General features: G+C 44.3%; 1 protein-coding gene across 3 annotated transcripts in view; it reads right to left on the bottom strand.

Moving 5' to 3' along the window:
• Positions 1-19014, bottom strand: part of LZTR1 (leucine zipper like post translational regulator 1) — a 36309-nt gene that overhangs the window by 1857 nt on the left and 15438 nt on the right. For 2 of the 3 annotated variants that reach the window (XM_014872856.2, XM_088180475.1), the window contains exons 10-19: positions 13535-13645; positions 12283-12375; positions 11284-11379; positions 10015-10198; positions 8011-8180; positions 6048-6204; positions 4648-4774; positions 3421-3570; positions 2439-2544; positions 1684-1764 (exon numbers count right to left, since the gene is read on the bottom strand). In XM_014872856.2, the coding sequence (XP_014728342.1) occupies positions 1684-1764; positions 2439-2544; positions 3421-3570; positions 4648-4774; positions 6048-6204; positions 8011-8180; positions 10015-10198; positions 11284-11379; positions 12283-12375; positions 13535-13645 (1275 nt within the window). Of the gene's footprint in view, positions 1-103; positions 507-1683; positions 1765-2438; positions 2545-3420; positions 3571-4647; positions 4775-6047; positions 6205-8010; positions 8181-10014; positions 10199-11283; positions 11380-12282; positions 12376-13534; positions 13646-19014 lie in introns of those variants that run through there. The other variant, XM_088180476.1, reaches the window with a different exon arrangement.

Raw genomic sequence — 19014 nt, forward strand, 5'->3', positions numbered from 1 at the left:
AAGGTTCCTGCTGTGGAGAAAACTCCTTAACAGTCCAAATCCAGAACAGCCAGGAAGAACAGGAAATCCCAGAGCCAGGGCCCCAGCCTGCCTGAGCTCCGGTGACCCACCGGGCTTGTGCCCGAGAACAAACTCCCCTCAGAGCCCGAGGCTGGCCAGGAGCAGAGCAGTGTCCGTGCCCAGCCACGCTGAGTCACCCAGACAGGCCAAGAATCACACACTGAGGCCTCTCAGGCCAAGGGAAAACATTGCATAATTGAGATTTCTCCATGCACATCTGCTTGACAGTCTTCCAGCCACGTTTTGATGAACACTGTTCTACCAGTCAACAGTTTAAATAAAAAACATTTCTCCACATCCTGGTGAGGAAGTACAGCTGAGGAACGCCCTCCAGCTCCCATGGCTGCCTCCCAGTGTTGCAATGTCCATTTCCCCCTGTATGTTCTGGGGAGAATGACACCTCTTTTTCTTCCTGTCTTTCTTTGGCCCGCACTGGGCAAGTGATACTGTGATATTTCAGCCCTCAGTGGCCGCAAGGAACCAACCCCAGGAATGTCCTGTACACTGCAGTGGGACCATTCCCCATCCCTGCTGAACTGGGCTGCTCCACAGGACTCGTGGGGCCAGAAGAAAACAGACAGGATGAAGGCAGGGGCTGCAACCTCACACTGTGGAGTGTCCTCTGGGAGTGATTCTGAATGCTGGCTCGGCTCTCAATGCTTTTTATGCAATTTCAGTTATTTCTGAATGTAAAATGCATCATGCTCCAGCAACTCTGGCATTTAATGAAGAGCCTGAACACCATCCTGTCTCCTCTCCAGACACTAATGGGACATAGCAGTGCTGTTCTTCCCCAGGAGGATTGTGAGTTTAAATATACAAAGGAGACTGAGCTACTTGAATATTAACTAGGGAATTATTATCAGTATGTGTGTAGCATTCAGAAATCCCAATACCTATGATTTATCTACCTATTTCAGCAATGCTAATGAGCTGAGCAATGAACTGATGACATGCTGGGGAACTCTCATGGAGGGATCACATCTCATAGGAGCAATTAAATGACAATATCCTTATTCTTTCAAGTGAGGACAGGAGTATCAACACATCAGGCTCTTGACCTTTCCTGCCACTAATGCATAATCCCATTAAAACAGAACTACAGAATTTTTAAGTTGGAAAGGACCTCTAAGACCATGGAGTCCAACTGTTGAACATGGAAATCACAGAGAGCCCAGCCAGGACATGGTAATTTGTTTTAGAGCACATGACAATAAAAATGTATGACAGAGAATACTTTAAGGTAAGTATGAGGAGCACACTGATAACTGCTAGTGATTTGTGCCCTCAATACACAACAAACTTACCCTGCTATACACACACCAACCCAAGAAGGGCATGGCACAAAATTAACAGTTGGAACAACCGGAAATGGAAGCAATTTAAGGTAACTTCTGCTTGGAAGGGCTTTACATTTCTAGACTAGCTTGTTCTAGTCTTTAATTTACTTTGGTGTGAGAAGTGTGCCTAGCAGTCCTGTCAGTGAGTGTCAGTAACATGCAGCCAGCTCTCAGCTGTCCCACAGGAGGAAGAATTAAACTGATTTCTATATGAACATGTCTTTAACCAAGGCAGTGACAGAGGACAGCAGCTCTCAAAAGCCACGGAAAAGATGCAACCAACCTTGGTGAACTGGTGAACGATGATGTGCAGGCAGTGCCTCTTCATGTCCAGGGCCTGGGTCTTGTCAGCTGCTTCTAAAATCTAGAGCAGGAGCAAAAATGTGACTTCCATTCTGCACAGCTCAGATGCACAAACAGGCCTGACCTAGAGCAGGTAACTCCTCTTAGCTAGGGGACATCTCCATTTTGCATTACAAACTGAGTATTTTCTGAACTACTCAAAGATAAGCCTTGGATTTAAAATGTATGGAGTCCTCAAGAGCTGATAAGCAGGAATTGCTTCTGCTTGTGCTGCAGAGGTTCAGGGTGCCTGCCTGGGAGCTGGCATTGGCTTTCTTACCACACAGTGTCTTTTGTTAGTTCAAGTTCCACTGCCAGATCCTGTCAGCATCACTGATGAAACAAGACTAATGTCTGTCACCTGCAAACCACCATTTGCCCTGGAACAAATGTCTGCCAAAAAGGGTTTACAGTTGAGTATTGAGCACGTGGTCATCTTAAAAAGACCTTTAGAAACACAGTTCTGTAAGAGGGGATGAGAGCAGTACCTGCTGAACCCTGCAGCACAGGAACAGAAGTAACACAGTACCAGGTAAGGAACTCTGCTGCTGAAGTCTGGGCTCCCACACATCACATAGGGCCACTGCCACCAGAAAGGTCTGGGCAGTCTCAGTGACCTGGCACTGGGGGTACCCACTTGACCAGACCCCTTGGCTTTCCTCTAAGTGACTAACTGAAGTGCTTGGGAACAGTTACCTGGAGAACATTCTCCACTGTGACATTCATTTCCAGGTTCTGCTTACAGTAGGCCTGGAGTCTGTTGTTGGAGAAGCCGTAGTAGTAAGGTGCTGCAAAGAGGTATCTGCTCATCCCATTGAGGAATACACCAGAAAGCCAAGGTGAGAGCAATTTGCTGACAACAAACCCCTGTGAGGAGTGGAAGTGCAGAGCCTGCTGGTAGCCCCCTTGTCTTGACTTGCAAAGCAGGATGTAACCAAAAGTATGTATCCTATCACCATATATTGAAACCAGCTGGGGCAGTGTTCTCTATCTCCTCCACAGCCCATCCTCCCTCCAGGAGATCTCTCCTGTTCATGGCCATGCAGTCCCAGGGCAGGGCTGATCAAATTCCATCATCCCATTGGGAGATGCCCCACCCAGGGGGAGGAGCCAAGCATTTCCTACCCAGATCAAAGGGGAGATTTGGAACAGCAGAGCAGCCTTTTCCCACTGGATCCCAGAAGAAAACCAGAGCCTTCCACATCATCCCTGCAGCTTTGGAGGAAAACTGCACCTTGTGCAGGAGCCCTGCTCCAGCAGAACCACATCTGTCACTGCAGGAGGATGCAGCCACCATGGAATGGGACTGCACCAACACCCTGACTGACTGATGGGGTGTCAGGGTGTATTCTGACTCTGGCAGTGTTTTGGGTTTGTTTTCTGTAATATTGTATTTCTATTTTAATTTTTCCTAGTAAAAAACTATTATTCCTATTTCCATATCTTTGCCTGAGAGCTCCTTAATTTCAAAATTACAATAATTTGGAGAGAGGAAGTTTACATTCTCCATTTCAAGAAAGGCTCCTGCCTTTCTTAACCAATACCTGTCTTTCAAATCAAGACATCCCCTTGACAGCCCATCCTCCCAGTCTGTGCCAGGCAATCCAAAGCAAAAGGAAGGTGACCTGCTGGACATGCACTCAGACAGATCCTCCAATTCCTGGGAATCTAAGGATACAGGGAGTCCTCAGGAGGCATGTTCACTTCTCCATAATAGATGTATCTAAGCATGGACTCGAATGCTTGCTTGCTGGGGACCATTTCACCTATAGAAATGTTCACTTGTCCATCTTCTGGCATGAAGGAACGGAACATGGCTTCAAAGTAACTGGAAAGGAAAATAAAATTGATATAACACATTCTGCAGACAGATGGTGTAACCCAGTATCGTTCAAAGGCTGCTATTCAGAACTGCAGCTTCCAAAGCAATAAATTCAGGTGACAACCTGGGCAAAAACACTGCTGATGTATTTCTTCATGTATGTCAGCCAGTGAAAACTCCAAATATAATCCCCCTAATTACCATCAGAACCACCTGAAATTTGTCTGTTTCTTGAAAATTAGGACACATGGTGCTTTGATTTTTTTCTCTAATTTGCATAAGACCTAGCAGAGAGCTTAAAGCATTATGAATTTCCTTGGTATCTACAGGCTGCCAATCATCAGGGCTGCTTTAAGAGCTGTGAAATGCTTCTGGTAAAATACCATGGTAAGTAATAGTGAATATTGTTACTGGGTCTGGAAAAAATTGTGATGGTATTTGAAAATTTTATGTCAACACTTAATGTTTGGTGGAGCATAGAGTGCAGGTCCACAGAACACACAAGTGCAGGACAAATCCACTTCATCCATGCTCTGAGGAGGGAGAACAGTCTCACCATCAGCAGGGTAAACTCCTTTCTCTGCACAAAGCATGAGAACACTCTAGTCTCTGTCATGCACCATTTTTTGTTATGCTTATTCATAATCAGTCTCAAATATCAGAAAGTGAGAAAGAGATTCAAGTTCCACATGATTCAATACAAATTGTTCACTGTCAGAAGGCTCCTTCTGACCTCACTGGACATCTGTTGCTTTCCACTTCACTGAAACCACCCTATGTTTTCCACTTTTTCCCTTCCTGTGATTGTACAGATGCTTTGTCTTGCAGTGCAGCTTCTCACACCCTCTGCAGAATCTCTGCAGTTCTAATTTCTTCCTATCTTTCCCTGTTGGGTATCAAATGGAGAAAAAAAATTAATCACTACTGCTTAAAGGCTTATTACATTCATTGAGCAAAGCTGCATCTTAACACTTCATGGAGATTTATGTTCTTCCCTGTCTTCTAAACCAAGCCAGCTGAGCACAGACTGCCCAGCCCTGCACTGTTCTTCACACACACTCTTGGTTCAGGAACAGGGCTCACCTGGAACGAGCTGCCAGGATGGCTTTGTGGGCTGGCCGTGGGTGCCCATCTAGGAGCAGGATGATATCACAGAATTCAGTTCCAGCTCCTTCCAGGTAAGCCTTCATGTCCTGAATTAAAGATGTTCCTGAAATTAAACATAATGAAATAAAGACATGATAGTTCCAGGTGACCAAGTACTATCAAACGGCCAAGCCAGAGCTCCAGCCTCTCTTTGCGTTGGGACTTTCAGCGTGAATTTGAATCAAGTCCTTCCTCATAATCTCAGAGCAAATGAGCTTCATCTTTCCCCACTACAGCTCATTCCCTGCTGCCCCTCCCAGAACCAAACCTGTCAGCTCTGCTTTCTGCCACTGACAGCAAACTCCAGCTGTGGCCACACTGATAGGTGCTCTCTACAGATATAAAAGCTGATTTCCCCCCTCCCTTGCACTATTTCCAACCACAAGTAATATCAATTTCTGTATCTTAATGAAAAATTTTTCCCAAATCAGCAACAAAGGCTTCTTTTATACATTATTTTAATCAACCTTTGTAAATACACAACTGAGAAACAGAGCACATCCAAGTCTGCTCCAAACTCACTCAAATTTTCAAAGTTCGTCTTTTAGCTTTTAATATTTGGGTCTCTCACATCATTCCAGCTCTGGATACAGAACTGGCTGTGCCACCTTCCCAGCCAGTGAACCTCTTCCCCCTGGGACAAATGCCAGCCAAAGTCTTTCTACTTGACCTTCCAGGACTAGCTTCCTTCTCTTTCTCTTCAGTTCCCAATTATTTTTGTGCACAACTCCACACCAACACTGCCAATGCCTCTGACCTTTGTGGCCTTAGAAAATTTCATTATTACATTCCTTGTGTTGTGTGTCAGGACGTTAAAATGTTGAATAAGACTAGTCCCAAATCAGCCCTTGACGAATTCCACAATAAAACTGTAAACCACATCTTTCTCTTCTGCTCCCTATCTTCTGTGCCTTTCACACACACACACAGAGCAGTGCATTATTCACGAGATCCCCCTTCCTCCTGCTCCTCCTTGGTGTAGACCTACGAGCAGGCTGTTTCCCTGCTCATCTCTGCCACCCTTCAGCCACTTGTAGTAGCTGTCCATTGCCTTTTTTGTATCATTCTTCACACCCTTCTGCTCCTTCTCTCATCACTGTGTACAGGATCAGGATGCTTTATTGCAAGAACACAACTGTATTTCCCATGTACTTTGATGGGACACCGTTCTGATTGAAACTCACTGGGAAAAGAACTGGGAGAGAGCCTGAGCAGTTATCCCAGCTGGGGACTGGTGGGCTGCAGAGGGCTGCTTCCCAGACATCTCCTCAGGCTAAACAAACCATTAGCAAAGCCAAAGCAGCAGAAGGAATTACTCCACAAGGCAGGAAGGTTACCAATGTCGAGTGGCTGGTCAGAGTGTGTTCGGACAGGAGGCTGCTGCTTTCTCCGGACAATCTCCACAATGAGGGATGAAGAAAGATGCTCAAACTCCTTCATCATTATGACTTGATTAAAATGGGATTCCTTCACCACAAAGTTCAGGCAATGTTCCTTAAAGATACACCAGTATTAATTAAGAAATTTCTGGTTTATTGTTTGAAGTCATCTTACAGCATCCCACAAACATGTTACATGTTACATACACCATCTGCCATCCTTTCCTTTGACCCTCCTCATGAATCCTGGAGCTGGAACTATCCAACAGTGATATCCTTATCCTTCCTAAATGACCATTTAAGCTCGTACTTGAACAGGAAATTCAAGATAATTCTAAGCATCTAGAAAAATTTGACTAGAAATATTACAATGAGGAGATTAAATGCTCATCGAGCTGCTCCAAAGCTTTCTAAAACAGGAATCTCAGGAGATGCTGAAAACTTCATGGAGATAATGAAGATCGGTTGCTACCTCATAATAATTAGACAGCAAAAGTTAATTAAAAGGGTGAAGAGATCTTAACTCTTGACACTCTCCATCAAGGATCCAAAGAGTTTACAGGATTCCTTGTGTGGGTTTTGCCTGAACCTTTTCCATAAATACAGCAAACAGTTCAAGAATTCTGGAAGGCTCTCCTATGATCAACTACTTACAAAAATCAGTGTGGTGAAAAGGTGAAAAATGAACCAGACCTAATGCTAAACAGTTAAGAGACAAAAAAGGGCATTTAATTTCCCAGTATGAACCAAGGCTTCCCCTCAGGACACTTTTATAAGCAATAAATACAATCTACACCAGCTCACCATAAAGTGGGTACAAGGTTCACCCAAAGAATCATTACTACCATCAGTTTCTGACAGTTTATTTCACCTGGGATCCAAAGGTATCTGTCAGGACTCACTTGTGAAATGTTTTAAATCATGACTGGGATGCCAGAAAGCAGCTCTCTACAGAGGACCCACCCATGATGACTAATGAGCACCTGAGCAGAGAGGATGCCAGCTCAGGGTGATCCTGCCCGGCTGGAGCTGTGTGTAAGAATCTCTGGCACTCCAGAGGTAGCCAGGCAGGTGGGGACACCTGATCCACCAATGCTTGAGCTTCTGGGCAGCTGATGGCACCATGGTGCTATGCACCAAAGGTGTCAGCATTTACACTCTTGCTACTGGCCCTGCTGCTTCCTCCTGGAGGCTTTCCTCTCCCAAATGCAGTGAGCACACAGCCTGAGGAAATGCTGGTGCATACTGATTTCTCCAGCCTCACTGTGCTTGCAGCCACCAGCAATATGGTCACTGGTGTGCTCAGGCTGAATATCATCAGCAGGTACTGCATGGTCCTGCCCTGGCTCTGGGACTGGGGGCAGGAGCTGCTTCCTCGCAGGTTCAGTAGAACTGGCTGTGGGCACTGTGCTGCGATCAGCACACCCAGCACCTCCTGGGCTGCAGACAGGGGTCAACTCTACCCTGATTGCCACCAAACACCCAAAAGCCTCTCACCCATCACAGAGATGGAGAATCACTGGCACATTTAGTTTTTCAGTGCAAAGGCCTGAGAATAGTTTAGTTTTTCCATCTAGAAAATGAAAGAACCTATCTGCAGTGTCAGTATATATAACACAGCAAGACCAGGAAATGCACTGGTTTCATCTTGCTGCAGCAAGAGTGAACTGATGAAGAGCCAAAGTCACTCTGCCCTTGACATTCTACAAAGCAGATATGCAAAAATATTGAGCATGTATTGAAAAAAGCCTACATAATATCACAAGCCACTGCAGGACAACCCATGCTAAATATACTCAAGCAACTGTAATTAAAGGAATGATGAATCAGCAAAAGTTAGCACCTTTGGCCAAATGTTAATTACATAAATTTTATTTTTAAATTTTTTTTATCAGTTACTTTGTATGCAGAATGTGATTACCTTTAGCTGATCCAGCTGAAGCTTGTTAGCATTCTCACACACAATGAGCACGTTCTGCAGATCTACAGATGCTTCAATATACTGAAGGCAGAGCTGTTCCAGCCGAGAGAGCTTGAAGTTTAAGGCCAGCTTGTACACATCCATAATGAGTAACACATCCTGCACATGACCTGAAATTGCAAGAGGGAAAACTGCTGGAGAGCTCACAGAACAGTGAGAGGAACTCTTCTAAAAGCATTTTTTTTATCAACCAGAGCAATCGGAACAGTAGAACAGGCAGTGGCTGAAGTATTTTTATAAAGAAAAAAATTCCATTCCTGGTTAGATAAAATCTGAATTAATACTAGAAGAGGAAGTTCAAATTTGAAGCATGCAAAAGCCAACCCAAAGTATTGTTTAGACAAAGATTTTGTGACAATCTGGATCACAATTTTTTTAAACCCTCCAAATAAAGTGAAGTCTCTCAAGTCCTGGAGCTTGCAGCCCAGTTTCTCACAGTGCTCAGCTGCCAACAGCCCTGCCAGAGTCTTTGAGTTTTACACAGCATTAACAATCAGCTCCCTGATTCCAACAGACCCTTATGAAGGTACTCTGTGCTTTCACTCTGTGCTTCAGCCTACACAGACCCATACCTGGTCTACAAGGGCTGAAGTGAGAGAGGAGCAGAGGGGACCCCTGTAGGCCACCACAATGGGGCTACTGGGACACCAACTCAAGAAATAATCCCCCATGGCCTTTGCTTTCCTCACAGGAGATCTCTGCCCATCTGCTCTAACTGGTTTTTAATAGAGAAAAGCCCTTTTGCATGTCACGTGCCTTCCCTGTGTCTAATTGGAAAATCCCATTTGATGAGCATGCCCAATTCCATTAGCTCAGCCTCTTGATGGTTCCCCAGGGTGCTGCCCTCTGAACTGAGAGAAGTAACTAGGAATACAAATGAGCAGGGCAGGGCCCATGGAGGATCCCAGCAGAGGAGGGAGCACCAGGGAGAACTCCTCATGGGCTGGGAAGGAGGGGCAGGCTGCCTGGGAAGCCTGTAACAATGGGAAGAGCTCAGGGGTCCAAGCCTTCCCTTGGCCTGAGCCTGCCCTAAGGTGAGGGTACAGAGGATCAGTGAACGGCAGGAAGAGGGATCTGGCAATGTCAGCAGAATCCAGGGAGCAGTTCCCTCATCCCCAGTTAGTGGGATCAATCTCAGACAGGCCTCCCCACAGGGAAAGCTTTGGCACAAATGGACACGTACCACTTCTTTTCCTTAGAATTCTCTTTGCAGAAAGGGACGAAATTGGAGTGAAGCAAAGTTCAGTGCTAGGACAGCTGTACCTCACTGTACTTCACTGTGCCCCATGGCTGCAGCTTCTCCAGCCCCAGCAGCTGGAATTCCCTGCTGTATCCAGTCGTAACCAGACTCATTCCCATTGCCCCACAGCCCTCACCACTCACACAGCCAGGAGCTGGATTCCCTGGGAATCCAGGGAGCTGCAAGTTCTCTGGCTATTACTTCCCCACTCACAAGTGTTTTTAATCCAGAGAACTTCAATGAATGCATCAAATGGATTTTTCCTTTCTTGAGGTATTCCTTCAGGTTGGATTTTTAACAGGTAGTAAATACTGGCTTACACACCTTTCTGTGTGGGCTCAGTTTAAAACAGATCAAAATAATACCAGAAAAAGGAAATTAGCCAAGCCAGGATAAGATACATGGTCCTTCCAAGCAGGATGCTATAACGTTCAAAATACCGTAATATTTTTGTTTGTTTGGGGTTTTTTACACCTTTTGGAATGATCAAGAACTTGTTCTTCCTTGATACTTGAAAAGAATCAAGAAAAAAAAAGCATGGTTAGTATGCTCTACTAAAAATCTGCTTTTTGTTTAATCTCAGGTTCGTAATTAAGTGCTCAGAACAGGACTGATCACCTCAAATGCTGGATCCTGCTGTTTCCAAACACGTTTCCCCCTGCCCCCCACCCCCCCAGTGCCAGTGTTACTTCCCCCTGCCCTACCTTTGCGGGGGTACTTTATCTTATCTGTGTACAGGAACTGCATGAGCACCTCAAAGGGCTGGGCCTCGGCCTCTCGGATGGGCACTTCCAGCAGCGGCTGCAGCCGGCACAGCTTGACATTCCCACCAATCCCATCCTTCTGGCATGTGCTGTGTCCCTCCTCTTCAATGTCTTGCTTTGATTTCTAATGAAACAGAAAAACCACCCAAACATGGCACAAGCCTGTGCCAGTTCACACAAGTTACCACCAAACCGGAGTATTCTTCTCCTTACTCCACATTCTTCAAGACCGAGGATCTCTTTAGCTTCAGGATCATCTTCAAGATAACACGGAATTCCTATGTCTTAAGACTTACTGCTCCATTGTTGGATCTCAGAAATACTGAACACTCTTACACTCCATATCCTGGGACACACATGGATCAGAACACAAGTAAGCTCCTGGATACAGGTTAGAAGCAGGACATCAGAGCAAGGGAGGAATGAACTGCACTGAACTCACATTTCTGCTCACAGCAGAGACAGCCTCACTCTGTGAAGGAGGGACAGATGGGAGTAGATTCCATAAACCTTGCCTTGCAAAGGCAAAGCATGAAGTGCTGCACAGAAGTATTTTAAAGCACTCTGTTACTTCAAGTTTCACTTCGACAGCCTTTTCCAACAGCCTTTCCAGTGGTAAAACAATTAACTGGGGGGCAGTGAGGCATCCACATCTTACTGCAGATTGTGTGCTACTACCTTCCCAAAAGCTACAAAATGTTTGCTGCTAAAAAGCTGGAAGTAGTCAAAATTAATAGACAATGATCAGAGGCAACAGACTTCCACCTCTGGAAAAAGTAAAAAAATACAAAGGTTAAGGGAACAGAGACAGCTGAAACCCTCAGCAGTGCCTTTCTTCCCTCTAATCTGTCTGATCTTGTGGGCCATGACACAGCTCTTGCCTCCCCCACAGGGAAGGGTACACACACCTCTCTGGGGCATTCCTCAAGATTAGACCTCAGACAGCTATGAGAGCTTCCAAGAACCACACTGTCAAATCCAGATAACTGGATTAACTCTGGCTCCTCCATGTTACACTCCTGATACACATCCAGTAGCTTTCATTAATACTAATGATCCTCTTGATTTTACCTGCTCAAGAGCACCTTAGCTTCAGACACTGCTCCTAGCTGTCTCAGCAGATACTACTTTTCTCCTGACAACCTTACTCCCAAACCTGGGCAGAATAAGCCTTACCTTGCTACAAGGCTACTTTCCCAAAATACTCACCTGTTTCACCCTCTCCCTGGCATGCATGATTTTTTTTTTCAGCCACTTGCAGCGAGCGGTGACAATCGCGGTGTGCCCTCGTACTCGCTCCTCCTTCTGCCAAAGGCAAAGGTAGAAATCACATTCAACTTTTATCCCCAAATCACACGGTCCTGGCAGATGGCAGAAGTCATAGAAACCTGGGCTGAACCCCAAGTTACAATACATTTCAAGTTAGAGTCAAAGGCAGCCTTACATCTGCTCTGCACATACAGATGAAATTCAACACCTATTTCCCCAAAGGTTATTGGCAAACACCATTTTGGGAAAGAGTCACTCACTTTGTCACATTCACTGAGTGGAAGTGGTTGTATCACGTATAGTGTTTTTTAATTTTGCATCTGATTTTCTGTTTAATTTTCCCTTTTCAAAATAACAGTATGGTTTTTGCTATTTGCATAATTTATTTCACCTATTGTTGAGGATCTTTCTCTGAGCTTTGCAAAGCTTTTTCAACCTTTTTCTTTTTGCAAAAGGAATGCAGGTAAGTTCAAATTTCTCATGTTTAACTTCAGAAAACCTGTTCTCTGTTAATTTTTTAACTGTTTTCATTACTAGAGGGCCATTCCCCTGTACTGCTCTTACTCATTGTTTTTTATTTCAATAATTAAAAATGGCTCTTGAAATGATAATGGGTTTGCAAAACACTAGGAGGCAACTGGGACCTGGGTGTACAGAGGTAGTTGGTAAATTTTAATATTGCAACTTTATATAACATACTTCGATGAATTCAGGTTAAGTCAGTGACCCACAAATCTTCTCAGTTTAAAAGTTTTTTCTCCATTGCAGCTTTAAATATTTATCTGGATTAGTGAAACTTACTTAACCAGGCAGACAGTTCACCAGTGATTCATTCCCAGGGTTTCTGGCACAACCACTGCACAGTTTGCTTTTTCCCAGCAAACACACCACACACACAGTAACACCCCCATTGGCACCTCTCCAATAAATTCTACTCACCTCTCCCAAAACAAACTCCAAGTCACTGAACTGTCTGTTTTCCCACAGCCTTCCATAATCTTCATGGAGAGTGCATTTAGGGTAACAAGAAAACTGGGAGAAAAAAAAAAAACATAGAAGACAGAATTAATTTCAGTGGCTATATAAACATCAAATCTCAAATCACTAAAGCAGAGGAGCCTGAGGTCAGATCTCCTCAGCATCTGCAGCTTCCTCACAAGGGGCAGTGGAGGGACAATCAATCTCTGCTTCTCCGCTTGAGCAAGAACAGGACCCAAAGAAGGGCTGGAGCTGTGTCAGGGGAGGGTCAGGCTGGGTATCAGGGAAAGGTTCGACCCCCAGAGAGTGCTGAACATGCTCTCCAGGGAATGGGCATGGCCCTGCCAGAGCTCCAGGAGCATTTGGATAATTCTCTCAGGGATGCACAGGATGTCTGTGCAGGGCCAGGGGTTGGACTCGATAATCCTTGTGGGCTCCTTCCAGTTCAGGATATTCCTGATTCTGTGATTCTATAACTAAAAGTGCCAAGGTTACATCTACTATCACTGGAATTTCTTATTAACTCAGCCTCAGTGTAGCACATGAAGTAGAATATCACAAGCAAACCAAACACATGCAAGGGCTTCCCCCACCTTGAGGGTAAGGACAGAGCACACAGCGTAACATGGAAGAATTGAGCCTCATCACAACTTCCAGATAGGAGGATTTGGAGGCTGGGAGTCTCACGTGCTCTCAGGATTTATCTAAGGGTGCCATGCAATAAAAATAAACTCGAGTGTATGTGGGATTTAATCTAGTGTGAGTATCCTGAATTAAAAGTTTTCAATTCTCATAGTTCTGTGGGATGGGAGCAGGAAAGCTGCATGGAGAAAAAACTGCAACACAAAACACTCTGCTCCAGAACCCTGAACAGGACAGTACATGAAGAGGAACAACCAAATTTAATGAAATAACACAGCAAATCCATCTGCTACACTTTCCAATGATTTGTCAAAGTTATCATGATCTCCGTAGGACTTCAGAAGGCACTAGAGGGCTCGACCTTACCAAAACGTCTGTCCAAATAACATTTCTCAAAAGATTTTAGAGACACACATTGACTTTTGAAAGCTGAATCTGAAATACAGAGGCTGTCTGTAGGAAGGCCACAGACTAAAAGCTGTGGAGCTCATGGGTGAGCTAAACCAGACACTCCACAGACAGGACTCATGGGGAATTGGTGTGGAAGTGAGTATGTTTATCAGCAAATTACCTGGAACCTGTACATCTCTCCACTCCTGATGTTATTGTCCACTGTGCCACCAAAGATGTACATAGCATCTGAGATAACTGCTGCAGCATGGAAGAGTCTGCCACTGGGTAGCTGGGGAAAGAAAAGGACAAAAAAGGCAAGGTCATAAATAAAAGCTTATTTATCTGCCAAAAAAAAGGATCTGCTATTAACACATCAAGAGTGAAAAGGGAAAATCACAGAATATCTGAATTGGAAGGAATACACAGGGATCGAGTCCAGCTCTTAAGTTACTGGCCTGTAAGGGGATTGAACCCACAACCTCGGCATTGAGAGCACCGAGCTCTGACCAAAGGGATGCAGTGTGGGGTCACACCCCCACACCCACAAACACACCCACTCTCACACCTACACCCACAAACACACCCACACTCACACCTACACCCACACCCACACCTACACCCACACTCACACAACTCAAACACTCTCTCACACACATACACACACTTGCATCCTAAGACTGACATTTGCTGTACCTCAAGGATTGTTTTCTAGCATGTCTAGACCACATTGTCTCGTCACATTTAAGAATGCCCATTCACTGCACCTTCTAATCTGAATGGTCCCTACACAGCTCTACATATCATGGCAGCTACAAAATGTATAATTTACAAAATGAAACCCAATGTCATCTTCCACATAAACCCCCTCCACACTTTTAGAAATAAGCAGATTCTGCAAATGTGATCACTGTGCAAACTCAGCTTATTCCAAATGCTGTCAGGAACTTGAAAGGTGAATGATCATCTACCTCAGCAGGACTGAGCCCCAGGCCTGTGACTGCCTGCCTCCCCCACAGCTTGAAGGGCTGAACCATCTGGCCATGGCCCCAGGAATGTCCAGTGCCGAACAGGAGCCCAAGGCTGGAGCTGTTGGCAGAGCTGGCTCCTCAGAGCCACAGCTCCTGTTCCATCTTGCCAGCTCCACAGAAAGTGAAGCCCCCCACATTGCAGCTATTTATAGGGCTGAGGAATCACACCATCCCTGCAACACACCCCACCTCAGAGCTGCAGCATCGGGTGATTTTTGAAGAGTCATTGCAAGCCAAAGCCTCCGTGACCCTCCTGCAGAGGACAGACCACAGCATTTTTACTCATTTCTTCTGAGGCTACTCAAAGGTGTGTGAACACATCAGCATATCTCACTGAGAGCTCACAGAAAGGCTTCAAGTTGTGAGAGAAACTTCTTTTTTCCCCGTAGTTTGATCAGGTCTTTCATTTTCCAGGCAGTAAATCTCATTAAATCTTTGCTTACAGACTAAGAAGCCCTCTGGTATAAGAAATCTTTGCTTCTTGTACATATTTATAGACACCACTCAAGTAAAGTCAAACATGAAACAAGATTATGTTTATCTGGAGAGGCAGATTTTCCAGGAAACCATGCTGACTGGCAGTTCCCATTCCCACCAACTCACCCCTCTCACCACAGTATCACACAACAGCCTCATTTAGCCTCTTACTCACCACACTTTCCATGACTTGTTCTTTTCCTCAAACTACAGCTTTTAAGGAGACAATCCCCCAGTCAGGAACTAGGACGTGGTATTTTTCTCAGATGTACAAACCCCAGACTTGCTCACCTTAAAAGGCACATTTGCCTGTGCCAGTTTAACAAACCCTCTGGATTCCTCTGGATAAACCAGAAATACAGATGGCCTTCTGTATCCAGCATGTTTCATGGATACTTTATCAAGGAAACTTCAGAGTTGGTTCTAAAAAATCCTGTGATGGGTTATGGAATAACACTGATCTGTTAGTACATTCCTGCTTGGACCCAGTTCCACATCTCTCTGAAAGAGGATGAGATTACTGTCAAATATCGTCTGTTTTCTACAGCCTCTGCTTGTTCTTAGCAGTAATCTCATTAACTAAATAAGATGTACTAATTGAAATAATCAACCATATTATAATGGGTTAAAAATACATCTGTCACCTTCATCAACTGGAGCTCCAAGCTCATCCCAAAGTAAGAAGTTTGCTTGCTAAGACCCATTCCCACACAGCTAGGCAGGCTGAGTTTATCTGTATTGTAACATCTTCCTCACAACTAACTGCAACCAAAACCAAACTAAAAGAACTGCTCTAGCAAAGTTCAAATGCAGCCCACTCCCACCTGTTTTAGACTTATTCAGGTCATTTTCCACATCTCTTTTTTTAAAATAAATAATATTTTAGGGTTTTTTAAATTAAAATAATTCTCAAAATTCTCCAGTATTTAGTTTTTAAAAGCTGCCATTGAATTTAACCACTTTTTTTTTCAATCAAAAAGCCTTAGAGCTTTGAAACAACTGGTGCCAGAAGGCAAACATGAACCACCTGAATATTTAACCAAGTAAGATGTATTTCCCAGTCACATCATATTCAACTGCAACAACCTCTACGGAACACTGTAATGATGATTTTTCTTTTCTAATGGTTGGTATCAGCCAAGGAACCAGTTACTGCAGTTACTGATAACTTAAACAATCAAATAACTTTACTTTCTAAATACACAGACCACACACTCAAAGAGAAAAATTTAAAACATGGAATGACAGCCTGGAACAGAAAAGGTTCTGTTTTTCAGTTCATCAAAACGCTGTGCAGCTGAGAGTCTCAGAGTGTTTGTTTTACTAAATCAGAACAGCAGAATTCAGGCCAGCACAAACCCCCACGTGGAGATGACAACGCTGCAAATGGTGACATTTTGGTGCCACCCGCACAGGGCATAATGCTCAGCCCTCCCAGGACCAAGGATTTGGCCACAGGAACTTTGTTCCAGTGCCTGGAAGGAGAGCTGGGTGCTCAAGAAAATATTCAGGAGGATAAAAAGGTTAATAGAGCTCAGGAGCACAAACAGCTGTTGAGACATTCTGGTCTGCATGTTCCTCATTCACCTATACCAGACACCCAGAACCTGCCCTATCTAGAACTTTTCACTGGGAGACCTCCCAGGCTGCCAAATCCAGCTGCTCACTCACCCCAGGCAGAGTTTATAAGAAACAGCTACAAAATACCATCTACTGTGCTAGCCAGGATGGCCAGAAAGGATGAGAGGAAATGGCTCAAATTGCAGCAGGGGAGGTTGAGGTTGGATATCAGGAAACATTTTCTCCTGAAAGGGGATGTAAGCATTGGCACAGGCTGCTTAGGGCAGTGATAGTCACCATCCCCGGAAGTGTTCAAAAGGTGCCTGGCACTTGGGGATATGGATTAGAGGTGAATGTGCTGGTGCTGGATGGATGACTGGACTTGATTATCATGAAGGTCTTTTCCAACCCTAATGGTTCTGTAATTCTATGATTCTAATTTCATTTGCTGGCACAACTCCAGATGGTCCTGTATGAATCCAAAGGGATTTGTCTTTCCCATTCCTGGTACATACAGGAATGGTAAAAATCACAGACAAAGAGGCATTGCCAATCTGAATGTATTTGTCAGCTCTAGATCCAGTACTTACCTCTCCATCAATGTGATCTCCTTACTTTACTAACAGTGCCTGACAGAAGAAATTCTGGATTCAATTCTGACACCTCCAATGATGGGCACTGGCACCCCTCTCCGAGCTACACTGCCCTGTTTCATCTGTTGGAGTGGTTTCTCTATTTAAGGTTAATGAGATTTGCATCTGAGGATCTTTACAAGCTGGAATCTTTGCTTTCAAAAGCAGATCTCATCAGTCACCTTTGCTTCCCTTTCAGTACACCCTTCCACACTTGCTGGCATGACTCAAGCCATCATTTTCAAAATAAAAGTATTTCACAAATCTTTTTTCCTCATTTCTTGTGCTCAGACTCGTACTGTAGCCTGTCCAGACAGCACAAATGCAGTTTGTCTTGTGCTGCTCATCAGGGTTCTAATTTGACTCCCAAGGCTGTGCATTAGAGTTGCCTCTCCCTGTGCCAGAGCACCCAGCAATCATTCAAATAGGTGAGATTACAGCCCTGAGCATCACCTCTGGGCCTGAGCACATATACTTTAAAATAAACTCAGTAATACCTGTGCAAACCCCTTCATAAACTCATTGCTTTAAATTTTGATCTCACCAGGAACATATTCAGCTTTGCTTGAAGTCCTTAATACATTAGGTTGAAGCAATGTAAAGTAAAATTAAATAGTGAAAGAAGTAAAATGAATAATCTCCACTCAGGGGTCAATAGTAGCCTGCTCTATGCAATTTAGAGCTTGCACATGCAGAGCCAATGCTTAAATGGTTCTTGAGTTACAGCTTAAGTTAAATAGCTTATGATAAATTGCAAGGGGAAAAAAGGGAGCAGAGAAGAAAAGGCATATATGAAGGTGGAATTTCTCTCCCTTTCCTATAATAAGTTTAATATCCATTTTTGAAGTCTTTTTTATTTTCAAGTGCTTCTTTATTCACCTCTGAGTCTGCTGCAGGTCCTTGTTTAACTGTTGCTATGCTGAAATCTAAACCAAATACATACCAAGATTTTTTTAAACATCATTCTCTCAAGGGCACAATGGGAGCTTCCTCTGGGGCAGATATTCTGTCAGCTACTGCTGGGTAGGACACCTGGTTACAAGGTTTAAAACCAGAAGTGTGTAAATGACTCTTCACAAATCACAGAATCCGAGACTGGTTCAGTTTGGGAGGGACACTAAAGCTCATCTTGTTCCACCCTCTGCCATGGACAGGGACATTCCACTAGCCCAGGCTGCTGCCAGCCCTGTCCAACCTGGCCATGGACACTGCCAGGGATGAGGACGAGAAGCTGAGGGGTTTGCTCACTGCAAGCAGGCAAAACACAGATCACAAGCTAAGGTGGTGAAGAGGGAATATCCATCAGCTATTCCTAAGTCTGAGACAGCCTTCCCACAATTTGTCATGATGAAAAAACAGGGCAGATGGATCACTCCAAAGTGACAACCTGTGTTTTATATCAAAGCTGACTGACACACTGGAAGAGGATGAAGCAAAGCCCTTTCTCAGCTGGCAGGTTGGCAGCACCCACAGAGCCATAGCCTTGCCCAGCTCTTTTGTACAGCCAGCAGAACTGGGTCAGGGACAAAAATTCAACCTCCTTGTAGTGAGATTCACTCTCTTGGCTGTGAGGAATGCATTAACTATGCTATTATTGCAGGCTGTGACTACTTGTGCTGTTGTACATGATATGTTTCAGTGGTTTTGGTGATAGAAGTTTCAACATTAGAGGCAATACTAGGACATTGCTAAAATCAGATCTTCTGCAGTTGTTTCAAGGTTCTCTTTTCTTACTCTCAGCTCCTCTGAAGTCTTCTTATATTTACAGAATAGATTTATAACTGTGTAAACGTCAATTTTCCTCACAGTCAGCTATGAGCAGGTATTATGGAAGGCAGTTGTTGCACTGAACTCATAAGCCAGTAATGATGTGCTCAGATTTCTTTCACAACCCAGGAACATCAATGAGCCTCTCTATCCTTCAGTATCATTAAAAGCTCAAAATCAAAATGAAATAAGAA

The sequence above is a fragment of the Sturnus vulgaris genome, chromosome 29, assembly GCF_052056855.1.
Source record: "Sturnus vulgaris isolate bStuVul1 chromosome 29, bStuVul1.hap1, whole genome shotgun sequence".
Lineage (NCBI taxonomy): Eukaryota > Metazoa > Chordata > Aves > Passeriformes > Sturnidae > Sturnus > Sturnus vulgaris.